We start from the raw sequence: 15,179 nt of genomic DNA on the forward strand, positions 1-15,179 counted from the left end.
GAACAGAGGATAAGCTTGGTGGTGGTGGTGACAGTTATGGATATATTCCTGCAGATCTTGGCCAGTTAGAAGGAAGAACTCGTTGACAGCAGAGCCATTCAGATGAGCTGGAAGTGGGTTCCCTGTCAGAGGAAGTGTGTGAACAGTAGAGGGTAACACAGCATTCAGATGCCAAAAAGGAACACAGTCCTATTGGAGCTTAGAGGGAGATGGCGGGGGGCGGGAGGGGTGGTGGAGACCTTGGGGAAAGCTTCTAAGGAGATGAGGCAGAAACTGGGTCTATAAGACCAGGAAGGAGCAGAGAAGCTGGGCTGGGGGCAAGGGCCAGGTCCCAGAGTAACAGCCTGAGCAAAGGCAGAGGCATGCAAGGGCCTGACAGCTGGAGCTGGGGAGGCAGGGAGACAGGAGGTAAGGCAGGTCGACAGAGTGTGAGTTGCACTGAAAGGTTCCACCCCAAGGAACTCCCTCCCTCACTCCCCTAATCCTAGGAGGTTATTGGGCTTTTCAGAGGGAACAAGCTTGTCTTGATTCATCCTTGTGACCCCAGAGACCCGTGTGGGGAATGTCAATGGATGCTGGTCAAATGATGGCAAGAGGGAGACTCTTTGTAGTGTTTATTAAACCAAGGTGTTGGGTGGGGCTGCTGGGGGAGGACAGAGCTCTCATTGTCCTGGGGGCGTCTCTAAGGGACCGGCCCTATGGATGCCCGCAGGGTGATGTATGGCTGGCTTCTACCCAACGCCTCCTCTCCCAGCTCATCCCCAGGACGCAATGTTACAAAAGTGAACAAATGCAATGTCTTCCTTCTTTTACAAATGACATATTTCCAATCCCCTGCCAGCAGGGACCTGGATAGGGGGCGGGGGTGGTGGTAAGTGACAGTCCATTAAAAAGGCAACAACTTTTATAAAACTGAAACTAAGGAAAGAGCCCAGGGCTGGGAAGCTGAGATGTCGCCCTGGTGGGGAAGCATAAACAGGGGTGGGGGCTACCCTGCCTCCTTGGCTGCATTCGCAGGATGAGCTGGGCTGTCGGGCACAAGGCCAGCAGGGGCTGACTGCAGGAGGCCCCTCGGAGCTGGTGGGGCTCCAGGACGGCATCAACTCCTGGGGAACCAGCTAGAGGCAGGACCTCAGGGGTCAAGGAGCGCATTTCCATTCTGGACGCTGGGGGACGCCTCCCGAGTGGGAAATTGGCAGGACTGGGACTGGCACCCCTGAGGCTTCCAGGGCCTCTGGGGTGAACTGACTTAGCCTGAGCCACAGCTAGTTACCGGGCCCAGAGTGCCACCCTCGAGGCCCTGGCCTGCCCTCCTGGGGATCAGGGAAAGGGTACAAATGGGAGGATGTGAGTCTTGGAAGCAAGGGGGAGCCTAGGAAGGGGAGAGGGAGGGCATGATTTAGAGGAGAGAAAAGTGCAACTGGGCCCTTTGGGCAGGCATGTGGGACACTGAGTTCACTCATGCTTCTGCCACTGTAAGACCTCTGAACACCGTTTTTCCTTCTCTAGGCCTCAGTTTCCCCTTCTGTCACATGAGGAAGTGGGCTTGATGTTTTTCTCCCATCCTTTCTACAACTGAAGTCCTATCCAGAGTTCTAGGGGAAGAAAAAAGAATGAGGTAGGCCTCACATGGCCAGAACAAAAGAGAGATTTATGTCACAGAAGAAACCCCACGTCCGAGTGGCTGGACCTCCCTCCCGCCTCCCTCCTGTCACAGGGTCAGGTTGGTCCAGGCCTCAGGGAAGGCACTTTGGGGACAAGTGGGGAAGGACAGCAGGGGACTGCTGTCTGGTTTGGCATCGAAGACCCTTGGCTTATGGTCTGGGGAGCAACATAGACAAAGGCGCAAGACTTTGCTCCTGGGTGTGGGTCCCAGGTTCAAAGCCTCTCTTTCAATGATGCTGTCACACAGGAATGGAGAGTCCCTGTGGGCATTGGCACATTAAAATATAAATTACCCAGGACCTGAGGAAACCCAGGGCACAGTCTGTTTCACGGCCCCAGGCCGCACCGTTCGTCACAAGGTATTGGAGCCCCTGGCGGCTAACTCCTGGGTGTCGATGCAGTGCAGGGCCACCTTGGGGGTGAAGCCGGGCTGCCGTGGGTAGGAGCCCTCCCGCACCAGGCGCCGGCACTGCACGCCCTGGCCCACGCTGATGCTCTGCAGTGCGGGGAGGTGGACGAGCAGCTTCTCGGGCAGGGGCACCAGGCCCGTGCCCGACAGGTCCAGCTCCTGCAGGGAGCCCAGGCCTGAGAACACCTCAGGTCCCGCCCACTGGAGCCTGGGGTTGCTGGACAAGTCCAGGACCTGCAGGCCCTGCAGCTCGTGGAAGCCGTGGGGCGCCAGCTGGGGGAGACCCTGCAGGCTGCCCAGCGACAGGTGAGTGAGGCCCGCCAGCCCCTCAAAGGCGCCGGGGCCGATGGCTGCCAGCGGGTTCCCGTCCAGGCTCAGGTAGCGCAGGGGCAGGCCCCGGAGGTCGGGCACGGCGCGGAGCCGGTTCCAGGCCAGGTTGAGGCTCTGAATGGTGGGCGCCGGCCGGCCAGTCCGCGAGGAATGGGGCAGCAGGCGGTGGAGGAGGTTGTGGGAGAGGTCCACGTGCAGCGCCCTGCCCTGGCTGTGGGTGGCGAAGGCGGACACGGAGACCTCGCGGAGCCGGTTGTGGCTCAGGTTCACGTCGCTCAGGGGCGAGCTGGTGAAGCTCTCGGCGGGCAGGGCGGCCAGGCCGTTGTGGCTGAGGTCGAGCGACTCCAGGTAGCGGAGGCGGGAGAAGGCCGTGGGCGAGAGGCTGGTGAGCAGGTTGTGGCTGAGATCCAGGCCGGACAGCGTGGTGTAGCCCGGCCCTGCCAACACGGACTCGTTCACTGTCTCCAGCCGATTTGAGGACAGGTCCAGGTGGGCTGTGTCCAGGGGGATGGGCACGGGCACGATGTGGGGGCCCAGGCCGCTGCAGTCCACCCGTGTCAGGCTGAAGCTGTCAAAGAGGCCGAAGGTCTCCACCTCGCACTGGCACCCGGGGAAGCAGGGCCGGGTGGTCTGGGCCCTGCTCGCGGCCAGCAGCAGCAGCAGCAGCAGCAGGGGCCACGGCATGGTGGGGCTAGAAAGAGAGCCACAGGTGAGGGCTGGCAGTGGGTACCCCGTTCCAGCGGCTTCCCAGGTAGCATTAGTGGTAAAGAACCTGCCTGCTAATGCAGGAGACATAAGAGATGCAGGTTCGATCCCTGGGTGGGGAAACCCCTGAAGGAGGGAATGGCAACCAACTCCACCATTCTTGCCTGGAGAATCCCATGGACAGAGGAGCCTGGAGGGTTACAGTCCAAAGGGTCACAAGGAGTCGAACACAACTGAACCGACTAAGCATCACGCACGCATGCACCTCATTCCAGATGGTTCTTGCCCACCCTGGAAGACACCGACCAACGTGTGCAGGCACAGCTGAAAATTGCCACCTGCCCCTCAGTGCCCCTAGAGGCTTTCCCCGAATACCCCTTCTTCAAATAATTCCTAGTCCCTGCTCCTCTCTGGCCTCAGTCTCCCCATCTGTATGATATGGCGAGTTAGGCTAGATGGCTGGGTTTTAAACTGGAAGTATGTGAACCCTTTCTTGAATAAGATTGGCAGGTGACAGTGGGCCTGTTCCAGTTGACGTAAAGCGGGGAGCCTGAGTATGCCATGTCTGTTCACTGTCCTGCCGTGGGATGTGAAGGAACCCAGCTGGAAACGCACTGGACAAGATGTGTCTTTGGCTGGCCTCTCCAGCTCGGAGGACCTAGGCTGCATGGGCTGGTCTCCCCCCAGGTGCTACTGGGGAGGGGTCCCAGCTTAGAGGTCTGGGTGCGCCCCTCACCTCTGCTGAGCACGTGCTAGGGGCTCGGTGCTGGGCTAGCTGGCGCCCTGCACGGTCCCACTCAACCCTCACAGCCACAGAAGCCGCACGGCAGTGATCTTGTCAGCACTTCATGAAGAGGGAACTGAGACTTAGGTTCAGAAAGCCATGCACGGCCACACGTGAGTGGAGCGGAACTGAACAGCGCTCAGAGGGACATGGCTCACTGTCGTGGTTTGACACTTGGCTGAGCTGGGCCTGAGACCCCTGCTCCAGCCTCCCAGACCGAGGCCTCTCCTGCAAGGGGGGCCTGCAGCGGCTGTCCCCTCCTCACTCCTTCTGTGGGTAATGATAGCTGGGTCCACAGGCATAAGCCCTCTTCCCTGGCCTGGCCTCTAGGGGCAGGATCCTTCATCCCAACCGGGGACCCTGTGTCTAGACTTCCAGATGGGCCCTGGGGACCACTCTGCCGAGTCCCTTCCCCTTGCCCCCCTTAACCCCCAAGCTGTTAGAGTGATTACACTTTTCTGGCCCTTCCTTTAACCCACAGCAGGCAGCTGGGCTGTGTCCCCCATTATACAGATAAATAAATAGAGGCTCAGAGACAAAAAGGGTTTTACCTAAAACCCGTACGTAAAAAGCAGGGCAGGATTAGAACCCAGGCCTGCTCAGTCTTAATTCTACTTTCCTCTGCTGCCTCCAGGACTGGCAGGAGAGATGCGATCCAAGAGGGGCTCTTCCCACCGACAGGGGCTACAGTGCAAGCCACTGCCCCTTCCCTTGGCTTCAGTCCCTCCCTGGATAACTAACAGCAGCTGCCATTGATGCCAAACACTACCTGTACACTCTCACCTTCCACACTCATCCCCACACACATCTGGAGCTCCCTGGAGGATGAGAGAGAGGGCTGAGCAGTGAAAGAAAGCTTCTAACTGGACAGTCTGGGGTCACCCTCTCCCCCTAGAAGAGCAGCTGCTCAGCCCGGAGATAGAAGACATGAAACCTCACGCCAGCAGATCCTTCAGCTGGAGTGGCTCAGCTCCCCGCTCTGCACCCCTGCCCCATCGTCCCACCTTCCTCCCCCTGGCCTTTAGGGAGGGGTGGACTGGAGGGGAGGGTGGATGGAGGGGAGCAGCGGGATTGCATTACCAGTTCCACATGAAACTTTAAAGGGGCAGCCACTTGATCTGCACTTGGGCTCTTCTCCCCGGCCTCCCTCTGCAGGCCCCTCCTCTCCCACCCCTTTCTTTTGTAGAGCCCAATTTGAGGATTAAACCCAGCCCAGGTGCATCCTGGGCTCGGTCCCAATTGAGGCTGGACAGAGTGTTCCAATGTCTGGAACCAAAAGGAAAATATTAAGTTGCTTCACACCCCTTTTGTTGCCCGGGGTGAGCTTCTCACAGCAGGAGTTCATTACTACCTAGGGCCTCACCTTCCCTGCTAAGCTGATCTGCTCATACCCACCCCTTCCTGGGGTTTAAACAAACACCAAATGCACACAAAAAGGCCTAAGATTACCCTTCGTTCCCAGAGGTGATTATACAATGTGCCTCTCAAGTGCCAAACAGCCCCTCATGAGCTCCTGCTTATGTAACTCAGCTCAGCGCTCCCCTTCCCTCCCCCTGAACGGGGGCCTCTCCGGCCCTCGGCTTTGTCCTCTGTACCACAAGGCAGTAATTCCTGCCTGCCTCATACACACTGATGCAAGTCACACACAGAGCATGCAAACTGTGAAGCGCCGTGCACGTGTGCTGGGTGGTCATCACCGGCCCTCAGAGGAGCAGGAGTGTGGATGGAAACCCGGAACACTGCTCGTGATGCTCCCAGGACACCCCGGACAAGGCCCCTGCTCAGCCCCGCACTGTGGACACCTCTCCATGGGCCCCTGTGCTGGGCCAGGCCGGGACATTGAGCGGAAGTGTTGACAGTGACCGAGCCTGTCCTAAGTGCCAGTCACATGTCCCCTTACGCCATCCTCGGATGGTTACTCCAGGAGGTCATCAGTCTTCTGTCCGGGTCACAGTGGAGGACACTGAGGATGGCAAAGGAAGGTGCCAGAGGCCAGCAGGCGAACTCAGGCCTTTGTCACCTCGTAATTGGCTAGGTTCAGGTGGAACGTGCACTTCTGTGTGTTGCTGGGAAAAGAAGAGCTAAGCGTCCAGGGTCCCAGGGCCAGGCTCCAGCTACTGTCGGCTGCTGTGACCGAAAGTGCCCCCTTCCTAACACTCAGTGGCTCTTGGGTGTTCCTGAGGTCACAGCAGAGCCCAGAGGTCTCTCAGGGTTGTCCCAGGCGGCTGGGAGAAGAAAAAATGAAGAGAGAAATCTCTGGAAGCTTTCTCAACTTTGGAGCCAGAAGGGGGCAAAGGTAGAGATGTGGGCTAGTGGTCTTTGAGGGTTGGTGCCCCTGCTCTGCTCAGAGCCCATGTCCCCTTCTGGGTAACACAAGGAGGGGTGCATTCGTGTAAGTGACTCAGAGATGCTGGGGCCTGGCTTCGCTGCTTGGAGCAAAAGGCCCAGCAGCCAAAGGCAGGGCAGAAGTTTCCCAGGAGGAAGCTGAGGGAAGATAAGGAAAACCCCTACCAAGGGCACAGCCCTTGATATTTTCCAAAAGACCTTTGCTTATTTGAGCTTGTGAGGGCTACAGAGCAGGGCGTGCAATCCCTCGCTTTCTAGACGAGGAAGCTGAGGTCTGTCATCTTGTCTCTGGGTCCCCAGGGAGGTGATGACAGCTGATGCTCAGGGTCTGATCTTCTGACTCCAGGCCCAGCGCTTCCCAGTCCCCTCAAGATGCCTGTGGAACTCTCCTAGGGATCTTATGGAGTCCATAAAAATAGTGCTCAGAAGAGTCTGCAACCTCATGTAGGAGGGGGCTGATGCCATAATGCTAAGGATCATGAGGGTAAATTGCATGCTAAGAAAATTATACATTAAAAAAAACCCAACCTAAATCGTAATTTTAGAAAGTCTAGAAGAAAATCTGTCAACCTGGTAATGGTCTTCCTTTAGATGGCAGAACTTTGGGTTTCACCACATCTTAATCTCCTTTTCCCCCTCTTATAAAAACTATATATATATATAAAACAGACTGAGTAATGAAGACTCATAGGACTGTCTCATGGCCATCTCTTTCTCTGACCTTGGCTAGCGACAATCTCCAAGCCTCAGTCGCCTCATCTGTCAAATACAGGTGTTAACAGCCATCTCACAGGCCTGTCATGAGGATGAAACACACTGGCGGGGGGAAGGCACCTAGGCATGTTTCCCCGCACAGGGGGAGGGTACAGTGGGGCTCCCCTGCCCTCCTCCAGACAGGGAGTGGGTGGGGTGGGGATTTCTCTCCCTCCAGCAGACACTATCAAACATAACAAAGGTCATACTACTGCCCTCCAGGAAAGCAGTTCTTCCTGGGAAGCCAAGCTATGCTGTTTCTCAACAGGGCTGCTAGGTCTGGGAAGGGATGACTAATATGAGTTCCTCTTCACAAAAACCGCTAGCCTCAGCTCCACGGAGAGGATAGGCCTGCACAGGGTGAGAAGACTCTCGACATCAACTTGCAGTGTGAACTGATCAAGTCACTTGACCTCTCTGGACCAGTTCCCTCAACTGTGAATCTGGGATACTAATGATGGTTCCATCAGCCTCAGAGAAGACAGCTGTGAAGGTGAGACTTGGAAGACCAACATCCCTATAGAGAAATGAGGCCCCAAGGGGGTGGAAGCCATATAATTGAAAGACTGTGCCTTTTCATTCCACCTCTACCCGCATCCACTGCAGACACAATTCATCAACCACAGCACTAAACTGCTGAGGGCAAAGCAGTTTGTCAGGCCCTGGGAGGTACATGCTGGGGTCAGGGCAGGAGATCCCAGGGCCTCTGTCCCCATGAGGCTTACAAACCATCAATGGGGACAGGAGACCAGCTCATATCAAGATCACTAGCATCTGCCTCAGATCCAAGAGGCCAGGACTCTAGTCCCAGCCCTGCTACTAACTGTGTGAGTTTCAGAGTTTTCTTTCTTTCTTGGAGCTAGAACTGACTCTGCCTCCTTCCTTCTCTCAAGACCCTGTGATCTACGCTTGGGAGAAAGGCAAAGGCAGACAAGTATTCACCATAGAAGGCCAAGAGAGGATATTTCACTTACTCTCCAAACCCCAACCTGCAGATCAAAGTCATCTACTGATCAGCCAGGTTACCGAACATAAGGGCAGCCGGACAAAGGCTTAGTAACAGTACCCACCCTCGGTCTGGGGGATGCAGCATGAGGTCCGCTGGGCAGGGGCCATGAGTGATCCCTTGTTAGGTCCTCCAAACTCTAAGGAAAGCTACAGAGTCAGTGGTGGGACCCTAAGAAGCCCCCCAGGCAAGTCTAGGAGAGCCTCTCAAGCAGCTTTGGCTAGATCATGCCCCTTCTTGGAAACCTCCTGACTTCCGCTTTACCTACAGAAACCAAGTTCTCTCTGGCACACAGGTATCTGCACTTCTGTGCAGATCTGCCCCCATGGTCCTCCCTCCTTCGGTTGAAAGTCCCATCTTGATTTGAACCTATGGTGGTGGCCGCGGAACAAGTCTCAGCCTTAGTGCACACTTCCCCAAACTCAAGAGGATTCCAGGGCTGGAAGAGCTGGAAGGTCCATCCGAGATCACGGGTAACTGAGGCCCAGAGAGGGACAGTGATGGCAAGGAAATGGCACGGCAGGACTTGGGACCTGAGTTTGGATGCTCCCCACTAGTGCCAGGACAGCCGCGTCCCCAGGCCCGCCCCAGCCCTGCTAGCAGAACAAAGCCTGTTCTGTCCACTCAGGCCCCTGGGCCACTCCCCCTCCTTGCCTGGCTTCCCAGGGCCTCTCGCTCCGTACTGTCAACACACCTTCAGACACACACTAGGTAAATTCTCTGCCTTTATTGACCTGCCCGTTTCCTGACTTGAAGTGTGAGCATCAAGGGGCGGTGACCCTGCCTTCTTCACCTGCTCGTCCCTTCCCCCACCTGGGGCCGGAGCCAGCTCTGGCAGGCATGGCAACCTTGCTGGATGAATGGAGGGCCCAGAAAGTAAGAGTCAACCGCGGGACACAGAGCTGGCTGTGAATTCAGCTCTGTACCTACTGGCCTCAGGCACGTCTCAACCTTGCTGGGGCTCAGTGTCCTCAACACGGGTGACAACACAGGGTTGGTGGAAGCGTTAGGGGACAGCGAGTGAAACATTTGGTGCAACTGCTGAGAGGGTAACAGGCAGAAAGGCCAGGGGTCTCCAAACGGAGGAAACAGGCTGCAAGTGTCAGACATTTTTATCTCTCTTAAGCGGCAGGAGGAAACAAACTAGTGATAGTTTTTTCATTCTCTATACAAATTTAAAAGGAGGTTTCTCTTAAAATACTGTGTTGCTATAATGACACCTGGTTTCACTTGAAGTTAACCATTCTCAACACTTGACATTTTTCTTATGGAAAAATGCATTTTTCTTATGGAAAAATGCATTTTTCTTATGGAAATGTTTGTCTTAAGCTATGTTAATGTCCTATGCATTTACCCCAGACTCTGTCTTCAAGTGGTTCCACCTAATGGCTCAGAATCTACTTGACAAACCAGTATGTTATACTCAGATATTGTTCCCCTAATCTATGTAAACAAAACTATTTGTATGGTAATCTGCCCTTCCACAAGATTCAAGTCAATCGTTTTATGGCCCTGGCCTGGGATGAATGTCTGGCGCCAAGATTATCCCAAAATGCATCTTATGGATGAGGGGCCTGGTGCCATTCCGAGTTTTAAGACATTCCTTTCTTTTCATTAACAGATTGCTAGTGACTGTATAACATCCAGCTGAAGACTAGCAGGGGGGGTACTCTTTCTGCCCCCTTCTGATGCCTATGTCAGAAGCTTTCTCTCTTATACTTTAATAAAACTTTATTACACAAAAGGTCTGAGCGATCCAGCCTCGTCTCTTGCCCCGGATTGAATTCTTCTCCTCTGGAGGCCAAGAATCCTGGCGTCTTTTCGTTCAGCAACAACCTTTCACTGCTACAAGCTGAGTGCTGAATGCATAGTAGACAAGGACGGTGATGATTTATTAAGCTTTCTGAAGGCCATGACCATGTTATTTGTTGTTCTTTTCCTCCCCACCCAGGTACCCTAAAGAGGTGCCAGGCACCCGGCGGGTCTTTGACTACTTGTGCTAACAGCCTCTGGTCACCGTGCTGGTGTCTGCTGGCAAGGCCCCCATCCCCTTTCTCCTCTGAGGCCTATCTGGGGCTAGGGTTCCAGCTCGAGTCCTCCCAGTCCTAGTCACCTGCACTCCAGCATCTCCGGCCCACAGATTTGCCTGCTCCTCACCACGTCTTCAAGGGGGAGCCCCTGGAGAAGGGTTGAGCTAGGCAGGGGGCCAAGCACCCACCCAAGATGGGTTTTGTCCCCACTGGCTGCTCAGTGCTGAGTCACGTCCCACCCTGCTTACATTTATCATGAGCTCACGCAAGCTGACGCCAATGAAATCCCCAGGTGAAAATTCCATCAGTGTCCTGGCCCTCAACCACTTAGGTCAGTTTTGGGAACGCAAGGCAAAAAGAATGTCTAGGGCCAAACTCCCGGAGCCTTGAGGGTTGGCTCTCCCAACAGAGGCACTAATGCCACACATCTGTGCAAACACATCAGCTCGCCATGCACTTCTACAGGAGTGGCTCATTTCTGCCTCCCCACCACCCTTGACCATGGGGCTACTGTCCCTGTTCTGCAAGACAAGAAGACTGACATTGGGTGGGGCAGAAAAGGAACCGGTCTCAAACCAAATCCAATGGTCCTTACACGGCTGTGCCTCAACTTACAAACAGGCACACGTGGATCGTGCTGGACTATAATTACATTTACCTATCTGTGCTCCTGTGGGCAGGCATGGGGTTAGATTCACTTTTTGGTCTTGGAAGCTGATTGCTAGACCTGGCACAGAGCAGGTACTATATGAAGATATACCAGGCACTTAGAATAATGCTGCCTCACCAAAGGACAACTCTCAGTCTTTCCACTGCCTCCTCAACTCTCATCTGTTCAGTCACCCTACAAGATCAGCAGGTTAGATGGCATGGTATCTATTGTACACCTGCCTAGAGACCCAGAGAGTTTCAGTGATCTGCCCAGAGTCACAGAGCCAGTGAGGTCAGAGGCTGGACTCAGGATCCAGGTGTTTTGACACCTGGTGCCTACGCTCCTCCATGACCTCATCCCTGGAGGATAATCTACAGAGAAATGGACAAGGCTCCCAATACTATTTTCTCCATTCTGAAGCTTGGCAAGTTCCCTTTGGTCTGAGGCATGTGTAGACACACGGGCAGGCAAGTATGGGGCAGAGGAAGTGGCTTTTGCAGTCAGGCGCACTGGGCTCCACCCCACCGAACCTCATCTGCTAGGAGGCCTGTGTGTGTCTTCATCTGCAACCTGCTGAGAAGCCTGGTGCTGTTCCCACAAGGTCACCGATGATTATGAGGTAAAGGGAAGGCTCAGCTCCAGGCCCGGCACACTGGTGCTCACTGCATGTGGGTTCCTGCCCCACCCCCTGATTTCAGAGACCAGGGAAGAAAAAGGGGCAGTGACACCAGCAGATCTGACAGCAAGGCAGGGGCAGAGGATAGAGGAGACTCCAACATGGATTCTTCCTGGATTCTCAGTGCACCCTGCGGGGCTTCACTTGGGCTACAAGTGCTCTGCCAGCGAGCTGATAAGGGAGTGTGGAAATATCGCAGAGGCTGAAGGAGGCTGAAGCAGCTGTGTCACCGGTGACAGAATAAGAAACAGGTGAGACTCAGCAGCTACCCCTGGGTGGGTGGCTGTCTTCCCCTCCCTCTCCCCTTGGCCTTGCCCAGGTCAAGTTCAAGAGGCCTCCTGGCCAGGACTGCTACAACAACCTCATTCCTGGCCCTCTGCCTCCAACTGCTGGCCTTGCTGGGTACCAGAGTACCATCTAGACAGACCAGGACCGCATCACTGCTCCTGCTTTAAAACCTCTCCTGCCAAGACAGCTTGCCCGTCCAGGGGCCTGTCTTTCTCCTTGGGCCCCACATCTTTGCACAGGCTGTCCCCTTCAGTGAAGATGACAAAGACACCCTTTTCTTTGTCCTCCATGCAAATTCTCATTCATCTGATTCAAAAGTCACCTCCTCTGTGAGGTCTTCCCAGTCTAACTCGCCCTTCATCCAGTAAAGGTCACTCTTCTACTGGGCCACCCCTGTCAAGGTTCAACACACTTTGTAATGTGTGGCCATCTCCAAATCTGATGGTCCAGCTCCTCTCCTACGTGGACCTGGCCATGTGAAGTGGATAAGCCAGATGGGAGAAATGTCCTGGGCAAAAAGCTTCCCTCTGCTAGGAGAGGGTACCAGTTGGTCCAAGCTTGCAGGATACTTAGGGCTTTTGCCAGGTGGTGAACTAAGATTTAGGACCCATAGTAGATACTGGCTCTGCCTTGTACTGTTAGCAGTTCAACAGATGTCTGCACAATGTAATACAGGCCACAAACCTCTTCTCATTTTATTAGCACAGGTAGTTTGTCATCCTATTTAACAACCATAACAGTCAGTGAGACCAGAATTACCATCCTCATTTGAAAGATGAGGAGACTGAGAATCAGAGAGATAGAGTCACTTGCCCAAGGTCACAGAGCTAGGAAGCAATGAAGTGAGTTGAAAATCGCCTTCTGACTCTAAAAGGCTGGAGCACTCAAGCCTCCAGACTGGCTTCCCAGGCTCCAGCGCCACCCACGAGCCAGAGGACACTTTCTTAGAATTACCAACGCCACCCTATCATGCCAGCTTAAAAAACCCTCCAGCAGCTCTCCACTGCCTAGACCTCCGCTCCTAGATCTGGCATTCAAGGCCCTTACCTGCGGCCCCTGCAGTCCCTCCCAGCCTCAGGTTGAATTCCATCCCTTCCTCCCCAATCCTGCATCTGGCAGTCCACAATGCTGACCATCCCTGTGCTGTTTCAGGACACACAAGAGTCGTGCAGTGCAGTTCCCTAGGGGGGGAGGCACCTTCTGCCTCCTTCCCCAGTGTATTCCCCCCACTTCCCCATTTTGCTGCTTTTCAGCCTTCCTGACTCTTCCAGGGACTCCAGGAAGGCCTTAATCTCTACATTACTTCACAGCCATCTCCCCCCTCCCTCCTCAAAAGAGTAAATTAGTGCCAAGTCAGAAGGGAAGCGTTAAATATCAAAGTGTCTCCAGGTTCTAGGGTCTCAACCAGTCAGCCACAATAGGAAGGCAAGAAAGAGGCTATCAGCAACCCCTTTTCCAGCAGGGAACTGAGGATCAAAGAGGGAAAGGAAAGCGCCCACAGTTGCTTCCTTCCAAGGTGAGTGGCTTGCACCCACGCTTCACATCTGCAGGACCTAACAAAATTCTAGGTTAAAGACTGGCAAGGGGTGGGGGGAGGGAGGGGGGTTGTTGGGTTTATCTTTGCCACCCAGGATCAAAAAGCAGGCTCCCGGCAGTCTGAGCCCTCCCTCTCATATCAGACCTGAACTCTGCAAGTCTGGACTTATCGAAGGGTAGAGTAGGCAGGGAGGATCAGAAGTTCCTGAGTCACCTCCTCTGCCAGGCAAGTGTGGGTGGGCATTGCACTCTGGCCGTCCCTGGCTGCACTGCTTATCCCCACCGCAGGCTCGGCCCCGCGAGGGAGTTCTCACCCCATCGAGGACAGGGGGACTGCGGCTCAGAGAGGTTAAGCAACTTGCCTAGTGCCGTACTGTGGGCCAGTGGATGTCCCATTCGAAACTAGAGCGTGCAAGGTTCCTACTGCCAGCAGCCCAGCTGGAGGTCCCGGGAGCCGTCTACACCTTCTCACCTTTGGGATTGGAGGGTTCAACCCCCTCACCCCAGGGGCGGGATGCAAACCGAGTGCGAATCTCAAAGCCAAGGAGCGGGAGAAGGGGGTTGGGGGGCCCCAGGGGCTGGCCTCTCCGCCAAACAGACAAGTTTCTTTCGGTCACATACACTCTCTCCGAGAAGCGTGGGGCGGGCCACACCAAGTGCCCGTTCCTCTCCTCTCTTCAGCCCGCAAGTAGGGGGCCAGGATCCGCTGCTTACCTCTCTTCTCCTAGCCGCTTCGCCTGGGGTCCGGCACGCTCTGCCCAGCCTTGGCTCGGGTCAGTCTTCAGGCGCTGCCGATCCCCCCACCCACCCATCCTATTCCATCCCCTCTCGGCTCTAAAGACCCCTGAGGTGAAGGAAGGAAGGAATGCCAGCGCCCTCCCGCCCCCCGGCCCGGGATGCAGCTGGGAGGAGGAAGGCGGAGAAAAGTTTGAAGCGAAGTCGGCCCGGGTGGACTGCAGGGGAACGAGGAGTTGGGGCGGTGTCTGGCTCTCCGCGCGCACAGACTCCGCGGACACCCAACCCAGACACGTCGACAGGCACAGACCACGTACGCGGACACAACGGTGCGCCCACCCACACCCACAACCAAACGCGGGCCCCCATCCCGGTCCTTGCCCCCTTCCCCAAATCACGGACACACAAAGGCACGGGCAGATGCATGTCCCCGGACCAAACTCACAAAGACCCACAAACGCACGTGTCCGCACAAAGACCCCAGAGGCGCCGGCCGACGCCCACGGCCCCGGGTCAGAGCCTTTGTCTCCTGGAAGCCCCCGTTCTAGGTCCGGGCTCCTCACTCTGGCCGAGCCGCGGGCGTCAGGCGGCCGCTGCCGACGCCCCGGGTCCGGGAAAAGTTGAGGGGCCCCGGCCCCGCCCCTGCGTCCAGCGCGGCTCGCCCGCCGGATGGAGCGGCGAGGCTGGGGTAGGGGCCTCCGGTCCTTCGCCCGCAGCGCGAACTCCCGCTCTGCCCGGGTATCCTCACCCACCTGGAAGCCTGCACCGCAGCCGCCTCGGCACGCTCACCCAGGCGGCCCGGCGGCGGGCCCTTCGGCCGGCGCTTTTCTCGGCTCGGCGTGGCCCGCCCCCCGGCCCCCGCCCGCCGTAGGGCGCTCCCCCGCCCGCCCGGCGCCCAGTGGCGGCTCGGGCCGGCAGCCCGCGACTTAGGGAGTGTCGCTAAAGTGCTGGCCTTTCCCGGCGCGCTCCCCACTCCGCGCCCCCGCCCGCCGGCAAAGCCCGTGCCTAGGCCGGGTTCCACCCTAGGGAGCGTCTCAAAAGTGCGCATGTAGCTCCCGCCCACTCTAGCAGGCGTTGCTCCTAGCTTTCTGCATCCCCGGGTCCCTGCCCGCTTCCTCGGAGCGCCTGAGCCTTCTTAGCAGAAGGCCGCTCGGTCGGGAACATCTGGAGGTCGCTGGAGTGTGTGTGTGTGTGTGTGTGTGTGTGTGTGTGTGTGTGTGTGTGTGTGTGTGTGTATCTGGAGGTCGCTGGAGTGTGTGTGTGT

The 15,179-nt window shown here is 56.2% G+C and overlaps 1 protein-coding gene across 1 annotated transcript; it reads right to left on the minus strand.

Annotated features, from left to right (window-relative positions):
* Window positions 1-424: 424 nt before the first annotated feature.
* TSKU (tsukushi, small leucine rich proteoglycan) lies at window positions 425-14,813 on the minus strand. The gene is made up of 2 exons (XM_065944028.1): window positions 14,668-14,813; window positions 425-3,095 (listed from the first exon to the last, which is right to left on the minus strand). The coding sequence occupies exon 2, from the start codon at window positions 3,086-3,088 to the stop codon at window positions 2,018-2,020; it is 1,071 nt and encodes a 356-aa protein (XP_065800100.1). The 5' UTR covers window positions 3,089-3,095; window positions 14,668-14,813; the 3' UTR covers window positions 425-2,017.
* Window positions 14,814-15,179: the final 366 nt, after the last annotated feature.

This window comes from Muntiacus reevesi, chromosome 9 (genome assembly GCF_963930625.1).
Source record: "Muntiacus reevesi chromosome 9, mMunRee1.1, whole genome shotgun sequence".
NCBI lineage: Eukaryota > Metazoa > Chordata > Mammalia > Artiodactyla > Cervidae > Muntiacus > Muntiacus reevesi.